This window comes from Aotus nancymaae, unplaced genomic scaffold (genome assembly GCF_030222135.1).
Source record: "Aotus nancymaae isolate 86718 unplaced genomic scaffold, 86718_ANA_hifiasm-v0.15.2.pri h1tg000033l, whole genome shotgun sequence".
NCBI lineage: Eukaryota > Metazoa > Chordata > Mammalia > Primates > Aotidae > Aotus > Aotus nancymaae.
Window position 1 is genome coordinate 370,211 of NW_026988447.1, and position 13,885 is coordinate 384,095.

Here is a 13,885-nt window from a genome sequence, read left to right on the forward strand (position 1 = left end):
CATTCACAATTGCTACAAAAGAATAAAATACCTAGGAATACAACTAACAAGGAATGCAAAGGACCTCTTTAAGGAGAACTACAAACCACTGCTCAATGAAATAAAAGAGGACATAAACAGATGGAGAAACATTCCATGTTCATGGTTAGGAAGAATCAATATCGTGAAAATGGCCATACAGCCCAAAGTAATTTACAGATTCAATGCTATCCCCATCAAGCTACCAATGACCTTCTTCACAGAACTGGAAAAATCCACCTTAAACTTCATATGGAACCAAAAGAGAGCCCACATAGCCAAGTCAATTCTAAGCAAAAAGAACAAAGTGGGAGGCAACACAGTACCGGACTTCAAACTATACTACAAGGCTACAGTAATCAAATCACACTGCCATGTGTGCACTTATGCAACAATCTTGCATGTTCTTCACATGTACCCCAAAACCTAAAATTCAATAAAAAAAAATATGGGATATGAAAGTGTCAAGAGAAAGTAGAGTTTCTTTCTGTCCTTGTTTATTAAGGATTGAAAGAGTTTCTGGGAAGCAGGTGTTTCACTGCTAAAATGAAGAACACCTCAGGGAAAATCCAATGTGGCAAGAGCTGTAGAAGCAAAACTACTGGATAGTCAAGTACAACTGTAATACTGTCATGGTAGTCTGTGACCAGATACTTCTTAGTGAAGATGGTTAGGCAGTTGAAATTCTAAATTGGACTTTTCAGATTTGTATATAGTTTACCCATATTGTGGTTTGGTGATTTTTAAGTAACAAAATATTTCTGAATTGCGGGTATGGGATACCTTTCACACATGTCTGAATTCAGGTGTGTCCAAGCAAATCTATGGGCATTGTCATAAACAACTGCAAATTCAGAGACCTTTGTGTGACTAACATATGAAGGAACTTCTAGCTAGGGTTCCAATTATGAGAATGACTTCCCTACTGGGCTGTGTTACAGTGAATGTAAATATCCCTTCATCTCCCAAATGGTAGATGAGTAGCTCACAAAACCAACTGATAGTGGTGCAACTATTACAAATGTATTTGTGTGAGGAAATATTCCTGAAAGTGGAATATCAATTAGCCTTGGGATTTTACCCCCCAAGTCTCACACACTGGAAGCCAGGCATCCCTTTCCCACTATGGTACTTTTGTTATCTCAGTAACTCCAATAATTAGTTCCCCTTTCTTGTGATGGAACTCCCAGTCAAATTGCCTGGGTGCAAATCTGGCTCTGTTATTTACCACAACTTCATTTCTAAAAAGAGAATCATAAATAGTACTCACATCATAGGGTCCAGATGAAGAGTGTATAGGTTAATATATGAAAAATGCTTGAAAAGTTCCTGGCATGGTAAAACCCACATAAATGTGAGCTACCATTATTATTATTATTTCCTTATGAGTACATATAAATGTCATCATCTGTACTCTAGCACCCACTCAGGTATGAAATGAAAAATCAGGAAAATTGAACAACAATTTAAAGCACTATTAATCTGCTGTTAGAAAGGGAAAATTCTATTTTTGAAAGCCAATAAAATATTTTATGGAAAATATTTCTGAATTCAACATATAAATATGTAAATCAGTGTAATGTCATTTACAGATTGTTTAAAAAATTCTACCTATTCTCCAATTTTGAGAATTGACTGATATGTTTTGTTTTCAGCTTTAAAGTAAACCTTCAGCACTTGCATTACTTTCATTCCACAGCCCAGGAAGTGCTGAGGGGAGGACCCAGAGTTCTGGTGCAGGCACTCTTTTGTGTGCCTTCCTCACAGATACAACAAGGTCGCAATGCAAAGACCAGGATCCTCAAGAAGCAACCCTCTGCCAGCCACAGCTTGGAACAGAAATCAAGGAAAAGTTGAAGAAATTAAACAGAACAGGAAAAATAACTTTATAGAGGCTTTGTAAATCTGAAAATCACAGAAAGGTGTCTTTATGAGACTTCATTAAAAACTAGAAAAACGGCCTACATTTAAAAACAAATGTCTTAAATTACATTTAAGGATAACAAGAAGTTCCCCCCATTTTTGCTTCCTTTTTCGTGTATCTGTTGCAATGCACACCCTCATTCTTATAGATCACCACTCAAACTAATAAACCTGGAATTAATGTTCTAACCATCACACACACACACACACACTGTGACAGAACTTAGTCCACAGGATGAATTTGTAAAGAATGAAATGAATATTTGAATACTATATGCAGAAGAGATGTGATTTTGTTAAACTTCAATTACTGTTGCATCAACCTATAATATGCCCTGAGAGAAATTCCAGAATAAAATAGGCAGCCTGAGGGCAATTTGCTTCTGGGTGTTTTCCAGAATCCTCCTGGCCATTCAAGCAGTGATCAATAGGTCATTTATTGTAATAGATCACTTTAAAAGATGACTTTTAAATACAGTGAACACATTTTCATCAAATCTACCTACTCATTTACCAAGTCAGAAAAATATAAAACCAGTTATTTAGTATGTTGGAAATACCATTTTTACATCAACTAAAGAACTGCTGCCAGAGTTTCCTGTAGAATTCTGAGAAATGGAAAATGAAACTGAATAAGAAAGGTAACAAGAAGGGAAGAGAAGCCTAGGGTGAACTTCATGTTAATTTGGAAAGATAGGTTTGTTAATTGCCTGGTAAAGTATTAAACTCCAGGAGAAATCTTGTAATTTGACCTATAAATGCTTCTAGTGAGCACTCTAATTTAATTGACTTAGATCAAAATAATTTCCTTTCCAAGGAGTTTGATAATATTTTATTTTTAAATGGCATTGACAAAGAGTATGATGCTTTATATTACAAAAAAGAAGTCTCAAGAGACAATGCAATGAATTTTAAAATTATTTTCTCTCCATGTTTCTCCTGTTTTTCTGTTTTGCAGCCATATCTTCTTAGAAAAAACACAGGACATTTTTTTCTACTAAAGATGTGTTTCCTTTAATTAACTAATTTAAGGCTGGTGTACCACCGTTTGTTTCCTTATTAAAATAAATTTAGAATTAGAATTTGAACAAACTGTCAGAGGAAAAAATAACTCTTTTCAATTAAGTCCATTTTCCATGGACTTTTTTTTTAATTGTAAAGAAAAGAGCCATCATTATACATTACAACATTTCTAATCACCAAGTTTTAAAATTCATAGTGTTAGAAATTTTTCTTGTGGATACAACTAAAATTGTATACAGAAATATAAATTTACCTAAGCAAATTAAACTATATACTTAAGAATACATCAAAAATAGCCATCCATATTCTAGAAGACAGTAAATAATGAATAAATGCTTTATATGTGTAGCAAAAGCTGACAGATATGGTACTGGACTTGGCCATCTTGTCAGCAGAAATTAAAAGATAAACTGAACATCACATGTTTAACTTCTCAGACTGTAAGCTGTCAACAGGCAGGAATTCCTTCCCTTGTCTTAAAAATTCCCATGCATTTACATTGTCCAAAGCAGATGCAAAATAAATATTTGATGAAAGAGTAGAATAAATGAACCTCTTAAAGAGACTTTGAGGAGAAATAAAAGCAGATGTAGATAAGAATATTTGAGCATGTATGACTACTAGAAAGTAACAGAAATAAAAGTCCACCCAGAAAAATTCCAACATAGCTGATAGAACAGACAAATAATATCAAAAATTCTCAGAATAATAAAGGAACAGGAGTTGGGAAACAGGAACTCTAATTTCAACTGTTACTAACTTCTTGTGCTATGTCAGTTACGATTAAACTTTTTAGCCTCAAATTTCTCATTTCTAAAATGACAGGGCAGGATTAAAGAATATCCAAAGCACGTTTTGCCTAACAAATTGTGATTGGAGTTCCCCGTGTGGGTATCTAAATGGTTGTGAATGAAACAGGGAAATAAAATGAGCCTGGTCACTTATATACTTTGAAGAGATTTGCTTAATATTTCTATAAAGAAGCATTCAATCTTCACCTAATAATGACGGTTGTATACTCATTTTCTTCCTAATCCAAAAGTTTTACATGAGAAAATATTACTACAGTAGGAAGTACAGTAGCTTTGGAAACAATCAGAATTAAATAAAATCCAGGCTTTGACACTATTTTAGAAACTGCAAATTAATCATCCAGATTTTCACTGTCTTTATCTGGAAAACGAGGATGATAATATCTATGTCATACAGTTCTTTTGAGGATTCAATATATGTAAATTATAAGTGTATATGCCTAAAACGCCCAGTGATTTCTATACCATTAGATTACAATACATGACCCCTATTAAGGTAAAATTAGATCCTCTCAATGAAATGTTAATCATAACACAAACACTGCAAATAGCATGCATGGGCAGAAGTCATGCAAATTAGGAGTTTTACTGCGGCAAGTAACCCTGGGATTCTTATTTTACAGATGAAAAAACAGAGATCCAAAAAACGATCTTTTTGAAAGTTTCCTGCTAGGTAAGGGTTCACCTGTACAAGGAACCCATATGTACCGACACACTGTGACATAATGGAACCTCAGTCCTTCCACTTACTAGGGATAAAAAGAGGCAGTATAAGAGTAAGTTTTTGTAAAACTAAATAAGAAAAAAAGTAGGTAATCTCAAAGTTCTGTATTATCAACTATTTAAGCAGTTTTGACAGCATATCTTCACACTACCTTCTTGGAACCCATGATGATATTTTCTTTTTTTATTATATTTTTTAATTTTTTATTGCATTTTAAGTTTTGGGGTACATGTGAAAAACATGCCAGATTGTTGCATAGGTACACACATGACAGTGTGATTTGCTGCCTTCCTCCCCATCACCTGTATCTGACATTTCTCCCCATGCTATCTCTCCCCAACTCCCCACCCTCCACTGTCCCTCCCCTATTTCCCCCAACAGACCCCAGTGTGTGATGCTCCCCTTCCCTGTGTCCATGTGTTCTCACTGTTCAACACCCACCTATGAGTGAGAACATGCAGTGTTAGATTTTCTGTTCTTGTGTCAGTTTGCTGAGAATGATGATTTCCAGGTTCATCCATGTCCCTACAAAGGACACAAACTCATCATTTTTTATGGTTGCATAGTATTCCATGGTGTATATGTGCCACATTTTCTCTGTCCAGTCTATCATCAATGGGCATTTGGGTTGGTTCCAAGTCTTTGCTATTGTGAACAGTGCTGCAATGAACATTCGTGTGCATGTGTCCTTATAGTAGAAAGATTTATAATCCTTTGGATATATACCCAGTAATGGGATTGCTGGGTCAAATGGAATTTCTATTTCTAGGTCCTTGAGGAATCGCCACACTGTCTTCCACAATGGTTGAACCAATTTACATTTCCACCAACAGTGTCAAAGTGTTCCTATTTCTCCACATCTTCTCCAGCATCTGTTGTCTCCAGACTTTTTAATGATCGCCATTCTAACTTGTGTGAGATGGTATCTCAGTGTAGTTTTGATTTGCATTTCTCTAATGACCAGTGATGATGAGCATTTTTTCATGTTTGTTGGCCTCGTGTATGTTTTCTTTTGTAAAGTGTCTGTTCATATCCTTCGCCCACTTTGAATGGGCTTGTTTGTTTTTTTCTTGTAAATCTGTTTTAGTTCTTTGTAGATTCTGGATATCAGCCCTTTGTCAGAAGGGTAGACTGCAAAAATTTTTTCCCATTCTGTTGGTTGCCGATTCACTCTAGTGACTGTTTCTTTTGCCGTGCAGAAGCTGTGGAGTTTGATTAGGTCCCATTGCCTATTTTGGCTTTTGTTGCCAATGTTTTTGGTGTTTTGGTCATGAAGTCCTTGTCTATGCCTATGTCCTGAATGGTTTTGCCTAGGTTTTCTTCTAGGGTTTTTATGGTGTTAGGTCTTATGTTTAAGTCTTTGATCCATCTGGAGGTTATTTTAGTGTAAGGTGTCAGGAAGGGGTCCAGTTTCTGCTTTCTGCACATGGCTAGCCAGTTTTCCCAACACCATTTATTAAACAGGGACTCGTTTCCCCACTGCTTGTTTTTATCAGGTTTGTCAAAGATCGGATGGTCGTAGATGTGTGGTGTTTCCTCCGAGGCCTCTGTTCTGTTCCATTGGTCTGTATCTCTGTTTTGGTACCAGTACCATGCTGTTTTGATCACTTCAGCCTTGTAGTATAGTTTGAAGTCCGGTAGTGTGATGCCTCCTGCTTTGTTCTTTTTGCTTAGAATTGACTTGGCTATGCGGGCTCTCTTTTGGTTCCATATGAAGTTTAAGATCATTTTTTCCAGTTCTGTGAAGAAGGTCATTGGTAGCTTGATGGGAATAGCATTGAATCTGTAAATTACTTTGGGCAGTATGGCCATTTTCACAATATTGATTCTCCCTAACCATGAACATGGAATGTTTCTCCATCTGTTTGTGTCCTCTCTTATTTCATTGAGCAGTGGTTTGTAGTTCTTCTTGAAGAGGTCCTTTACGTTCCTTGTTAGTTGTATTCCTAGGTATTTTATTCTCTTTGTAGCAATTGTGAATGGCAGTTCATTCTTGATTTGGCTCTCTTTAAGTCTGTTATTGGTGTACAGGAATGCTTGTGATTTTTGCACATTGATTTTGTATCCTGAGATTTTGATGAAGTTGCTTATCAGTTTCAGGAGATTTTGGGTTGAGCCGATGGGGTCTTTTAGATACATAATCATGTTGTCTGCAAATAGAGACAATTTGACTTCCTTCTTTCCTATTTGAATACCCTCTATTTCTTTTTCTTGCCTGATTGCTCTGGCTAGAACTTTTAGTACTATATTGAATAGGAGTGGTGAGAGAGGGCATCCTTGTCTAGTGCCAGATTTCAAAGGGAACGTTTCCAGTTTTTGCCCATTCAGTATGATATTGGCTGTTGGTTTGTCATAAACAGCTTTTATTATTTTGAGATATGTTCCGTCAATATCTAGATTATTGATGGTTTTTAGCATAAAGCGCTGCTGAATTTTGTCGAAGGCCTTCTCTGCATCAATTGAGATAATCATGTGTTTTTTGCCTTTGGTTCTGTTTATGTGGTGAATTACATTTATAGACTTGCGTATGTTGAACCAGCCTTGCATCTCCAGGATGAAGCCTACTTGATCATGGTCGGTAAGCTTTTTGATGTGCTGTTGCAATTGGTTTGCCAGTATTTTATTGAAGATTTTTTCATCTATGTTCATCGTGGATATTGGCCTGTAGTTTTCTTTTCTTGCTGAGTCTCTGCCGGGTTTTTGTATCAGGATGATGTTGGTCTCATAAAATGATTTGGGAAGGATTCCCTCTTTTTGGATTGTTTGGAATAGTTTCAGAAGTAATGGTACCAGCTCTTCTTTGTAAGTCTGGTAGAATTCGGCTGTGAACCCATCTGGACCCGGGCTTTTTTTGGGTGGTAGGCTCTTCATTGCTGCCTCAACTTCAGATCTTGTTTTTGGTCTATTCAGGGTTTCAACTTCTTCCTGGCTTAGGCTTGGGAAGATGCAAGTGTTCAGGAATATATCCATTTCCTCCAGGTTTTCTAGTTTACGTGCATACAGTTGTTTGTAATAATCTCTGATGATGGTTTGTATTTCTGTGGAATCTGTGGTGATATCCCCTTTATCGTTTTTTATTGCATCTATTTGATTCTTCTCTCTTTTCTTTTTTATTAATATGGCTAGTGGTCTGTATATTTTGTTGATCTTTTTGAAAAGCCAGCTCCTGGATTTATTGATTTTTGAAGTTTTTTTTTTGTGTGTGTCTCTATCACCTTCACTTCTGCTCTGATCTTAGTTATTTCTTGTCTTCTGCTAGGTTTTGAGTTTTTGATCTTGCTCCTCTAGCTCTTTCAATTTTGATGATAGGGTGTCAATTTTAGATCTTTCCTTTCTTCTCATGTGGGCATTTATTGCTATATATTTTCCTCTGGAGACTGCTTTAAATGTGTCCCAGAGATTCTAGTATGTTGTGTCTTCATTCTCGTTTGGTTCGAAGAACATCTTTATTTCTACCTTCATTTCTCTGTTTATCCAATCAACATTCAAGTACCAGTTGTTCAGTTTCCATGAAGCTGTGTGCTTCTGAGTTAGTTTCTCAATTCTGATTTCTAACTTGATTGCACTGTGGTCTGAGAGACTGTTTGTTATGATTTCCATTCTTTTGTATTTGCTGAGGAGTGTTTTACTTCTTATGATGTGGTCAGTTTTAGAGTAGGTGTGACGTGGTGCTGAGAAGAATGTATATTCTGTGGATTTGGGGTGGAGAGTTCTGTAAATGTCTATTAGGTTTCCTTTGCCCATATCTGAGTTCAAGTCCTGGATATCCTTATTACTTTTCTGTCTTGTTGATCTGTCTGATATTGACAATAAGGTGTTAAAGTCTCCCAATATTATTGTGTGGGAGTCTAAGTCTCTTTGTAAGTCATTAAGAACTTGCCTTATGTGTCTGGGTGCTCCTGTATTGGATGCCTATAATTTTAGGATCATTAGCTCTTCTGGTTGCATTGATTCTTTACCATTATGTAATGTCCTTCTTTGTCTCTTTTGATATTTGTTGGTTTAAAGTCTGTTTTATCAGAGATGAGTTGCAACTCCTGCTCTTTTTTTCTTTGCTCTCCGTTTGCTTGGTAAATCTTCCTCCATCCCTTTATTTTGAGCCTTTGTGCATCCTTGCATGTGAGATGGGTTTTCTGGATACAGCAAACTGATGGGTTTTGGCTTTTTATCCAATTTGCCAGTCTGTGTCTTTTGATTGGGACATTTAGCCCATTTATGTTTAGGATTAATATTGTTATATGTGAATTTGATCCTGCCATTTTGATGCTAGCTTGTTGTTTTGCCCGTTAGTTGATGCAGTTTCTTCATTGTGTTGATGCTCTTTACCATTTGGTATGCTTTTGGAGTGGCTGGTACTCATTGTACCTTTTTATGTTTAGTGTCTCTTTCAGGAGCTCTTGTAAAGCAGGCCTGGTGGTGATGAAATCTCTGAATACTTGTTTGTTCACAAAGGATTTTATTTTTCCTTCACTTATGAAGCTTAGTTTGCCTGGATATGAAATTATGGGTTGAAAGTTATTTTCTTTAAGGATGTTGAGTACTGGCCCCCTCTCTCTTCTGGCTTGTAGGGTTTCTGCTGAGATATCTGCTTTGAGTCTGATGGGCTTCCCTTTGTGGGTAACCTGACCTTTCTCTTTGGCTGCCCTTAGCATTTTCTCCTTCATTTCAACCCTGGTAAATCTGAAGATTATGTGCCTTGGGGTTGCTCTTCTTGAGGAATATCTTTGTGGTGTTCTCTGTATTTCCTGGACTTGAATATTGGCCTGCCTTGCTAGGTTGGGGAACTTTTCCTGGATAATATCCTGAAGAGTATTTTCCAGCTTGGATTCATTCTCTCTGTCACATTCAGGTACACCTATCAAATGTAGATTAGGTCTTTTTGCATAGTCCCATATTTCTTGTTGACTTTGTTCATTCCTTTTTACCCTTTTTCTCCTTTTTCTTCTAATCTTGGCTTCTTGTTTTATTTCATTGAGTTGATCTTTGAACTCTGATATCCTTTCTTCTGCTTGGTCTATTCAGCTGTTGAAACTTGTGTATGCTTTTGTGAAGTTCTCATGTTGTGTTTTTCAGTTCCATCAATTCACTTATATTCCTCTCTAAGTTGTTTATTCTCATTAGCATTTCATCAAATCTGTTTTCAAGGTTCTTAGTTTCTTTGCATTGGGTTACAACATGTTCTTTTAGCTCACAGAAGTTTCTTATTACCCACTTTCTGAAGCCTAATTCTGTCAATTCATCACACTCATTCTCCATCCAGCCTTGTTCCCTTGCTGGTGAGGAGTTGTGATCCCTTGGAGGAGGAGAGGTGTTCTGGTTTCAGGTGTTTTCATCCTTTTTGCACTGGTTTCTTCCCATATTTGTGGATTTATCCACCTGTCGTCTTTATAGTTGTTGACTTTCAGATTGGGTCTCTGAGTGGATGTCCAGTTTGTTGATGATGAAATTATTTCTTTGTTTCTTATTTTTCCTTCTAACAGTCTGGCTCCTCTGCTGTGTGACTGCTGAGGTCCACTCCAGGCCCTGTTTGCCTGGGGATCACCTGCAGTGGCTGCAAAACCATAAGGGTTGTTCCCAGTTTCTTCTTCTGCTATCTTTGCCCCAGAAGGATACCTGCCAGATGTCAGTCTGATCTCTCCTTTATAAGGTGACTCTTTGGATATACGGGGGTCAGGGAGTTGCTTGAGGAGACAGTCTGTCCTTTATAGGAGCTCAAGTGCTGAGCTGTGAGCTCCGCTGTTCATTCAGAGCTGCTGGGCATGTACGTTTAAGTCTGCTGCAGGAGAACTCATAAACCCCCCCTTTTTTCCCTAGGTGCTCTGTCCTGGGGAGTTAGGGCTTTATTTATGAGTTTCTTTTGTGCTGCTGCTTCTTTTCAGGGCTGCCCTGCCCAGCGAGGAGGCAGCGTAGTCACTGTCTGCTTGCAGAGGCTTTGCTGAGCTGCTGTGGGCTCCGCCCAGCTACTGTGTGAACTTCCCTGCAGTCCTGTTTATACGGGTGTAGTTAGAACTGCCTCAGCAATGGCGGCCCACCTCTATAATGGCAGACTCTCTCTGTAATAGAGAACTGCCTCGGCAATTGCAGGCTGCCTCAGCAATGGCAAACTACCTCCGTAGTGGTGGACTGCCTCAGTAATGGTGGACGCCCTCCCCCACGGAGCTGGACCGTCTCAGGTTCAGCTGTGTTTGCTGTGAAACTCTCAATCCAGAGCGCTTCCTATTGCTGTTTTTTTGTGGGGGTGGGACCAGCCAAGCCTGATCACCTGGCTCCTTGCCTCAGAGCCCCCCTTTTTTTTTAGTTGAACAGTCGACTATCTCCCAGGTGTTTCAGTCGCCTGTTGAAAAGGCGCTGGGATCTGTGTGATTTCCCATGCGGCGACCCACTGCGCTGGCTGAAACAGCTGCGCTGAGATTTGTGGTGCTTTTTTGCCTGGGAATCTCCTGGCCTGGCTCCCTGTGTCAGTCCCCTTTTTAATCAGATGAATGGACAACTCTGTCTCCCAGGAGCTCCAATCACCAGCTAAAATGGTGCCCAGACCCGTGTATTTTGTATGGAGAACCACTGCACCAGGGCGCTGGCAAAACAGCCATGCTGGCAACCCGTGGGGCTCCTCCGCCTGGGAATCTCCTGGTCTGTGGGCAATAAAAATCCATCTGGAAATGCGGTGTCCACTCACCCTCCACGCTTTCGTTGGGAGCTGCAATCCTGAGCTGCTCCTAATCGGCCATCTTGGATCCCTCCCATGGTGATATTTTCTAAAAGGTGATGAACTTGGTGCGATCAGCAAAATATTGATTAAGTAATAGGATTTTATTTTTTCACCCCTTCATTATGCGATAAGTTATAAGAAAAATATTCAAGACATAAATGCCAAATGTGTGGAAAATCTCTCATTAGCATGACATTTCTATGTTCCATGTAAGATTTTCCTCATGCCATAATATTTATATTAATCATGAGAAGTAATTAATTTGTTATTGAAATAAGTCCAATAATTACTATTATTATTCAGATTAGTATCCTGACAATATCTTTCTTACAGACTTCAACATAAATCTAATGCTTACAATAAAATATACCAGAGTGAAAAAATAATGCTGGATAATGGAATAGTTAAAATTATGAATTACAAAACAAAGTTAAAAAATAAAAACAGTCAGCAGAATATCATGATAAAATTTCACTAAAACTATCTCATGGATGAGTTTGTGTATTTTTATGCTTTGTTTTCCAACAAGACAAATTTCTCCTGTGTATCAATCGCTTATGCATTAGCCATGCCTCTAGGTGTCAGTATAAGCTAACTGACCAGCTAATATCTACATTTAACTGATACATTGTTTTAACTGAATGAAAAGGTGACATTCTTCAGATATTTTATGGAACATATAATTAAACTGTCTCCAAACTATAAATAATGTTATTTTATATTTTTAGCCTAAAAGTTTTCGTATTTTTCTAAATTAAATTTTATTTAAGATTCCCAGAACAGTTAGTTGAAATCTCTAAGAGTAAAGTAGAAAGATTAGGCAAAAGATCATGTTGCATACCAAATAAAAAAAGGAAAAATAGAGGCTCCATCAAAAAGATCAGTCCTAAACTTATTTATAAAAATAATTAATGTAAAATCTAGCTACCCAGATAGGTTATTAGATAAAACATAAATTTTTAATATCAAGCCATAGATTTCTATCTGTTAAATATAATATATAAATCAAACTGCTAAATTTAATATGAAATACATTATATAAATATTGGACAGTTCTACTGAAAGAAACTGCACTGATCACAAATCAGGCAAAATCTTTTGGGTTTCCCTAAATGCTCAACAACTACAAAGATCTTTAAGTAGGATGCTGTGTGGTTCTGCAAATATTTCACACAGTGCTTCAGTGAAATTTCATCTGCTATGTTTGGAGATTTATTTGCAATTCTATTATTGAACCAAATTCTCCAGAAAGGAAACCTGGATCTTGGCCAGAAAGAGAAGTGTGACTCTAAGTTGCTGACCTGTAGAATGCATGGCTTGAAAGCCTTTTCTTTGAACAGATGCATCAGAAACAAACCGAACAAACATTTTATTTCCAGTAGCCACAAGGGGATCTGGTATGTTGTTGCCACATAGTCGTCCAAGAATTGGTGACTTTTCTGTTTCTCCATCAAATACTTCTAAGTGGTCATAAGCACATTCTTGATGCTGCTCAATCTCAAATTCACTAAAGGCCTATTTTAAAAAGAAGAAATAAAAAATTTTTAAAAACACAAATCACTCAATACGGAATAATTTTTGGGAGAGAAATGCATACCAATAAACATGTTCAGGGCATACTAATAATTTAAAACATCTAGAGTATTATTGAGAAAGGTGTGAAATCAATAGAATATGTAATATCTGAAAAGACATAATGAGGAAAACAATGTAATAACTTCATATGAAATTCTGCCAATTGGCTATTACAACCACTTCTACTATTGTAATTCAATCTCAGAATTTAAACAGATTTTAACAAAATCATATTTTATTCTGAATTTCATCCAAAGAATTCATCAGAAAATTTCAACCAATCACATTATAAGATTGATTCCTTCTGGGTTTGATGATCATAAAACCCATTGAACATCATCCTATCTTTGGGCACTTAAACTAAAGAAAATCTGATAAAGTATCATTATATTTTTGCAAAACTTAAATGCAACAAATCTTCATAGCATAAATAAAAGAATAACTTTCATATTTATTGAAATATTTATTTAGTTCTTGCAAACCGTATCAGTAGCAAACACTCATAATACTTTAGGCTAGATATTTTTAATTTACTTTTTATGTAGATAGCACATTTATTTTACTATTGGACATCTTGGAGAGTTTGAATGCTTTAATATTATGACATTTAAAAACCATTCTAATTTACCTGTGTTGTTATTTTCATCTGTGTGACTTAGCAAATTTAAAATAAATAATAATTACCTGTATAACACAGCAAAGATCACAAATGAAAGTTTAATTGAGATGGACTAAAAATAGCATTGTCCAAACTATTAATAATTACATACATTACAGGCTATTTGTCATTGCCAAAGGCCTTTTCCTTTCCCCAGAAAAACATCATGCATTAAACAAATAAAGCCATCACTCTTACTTAAGTCTATGGAACGAAACTAAAATATTATAAGAAAATAAACAGGAAAAAGTATGAAATATGTTTCAAACTTTGTTAATTTGCTATAAGCCCTCCAACAAAATATAGGCTCATAAACTTTTAATATACATATTTTCTTTGATACAATTTTACTGAAGTGATCATAATGTTCAGTCTAATTGAGGACATACCAAAAAAAAAGACTAAAAATGGTTCTGTCTCAGTGTGGACCCACTATCTATTCC

The 13,885-nt window shown here is 36.7% G+C and overlaps 1 protein-coding gene across 6 annotated transcripts in view; it reads right to left on the bottom strand.

Moving 5' to 3' along the window:
• Positions 1-13,885, bottom strand: part of LOC105732479 (tolloid-like protein 1) — a 256,428-nt gene that overhangs the window by 11,125 nt on the left and 231,418 nt on the right. For 5 of the 6 annotated variants that reach the window (XM_012474568.3, XM_064383750.1, XM_064383749.1 and 2 more), the window contains one exon: positions 12,511-12,724. In XM_012474568.3, the coding sequence (XP_012329991.1) occupies positions 12,511-12,724 (214 nt within the window). Of the gene's footprint in view, positions 1-12,510; positions 12,725-13,885 lie in introns of those variants that run through there. The other variant, XM_021674246.2, reaches the window with a different exon arrangement.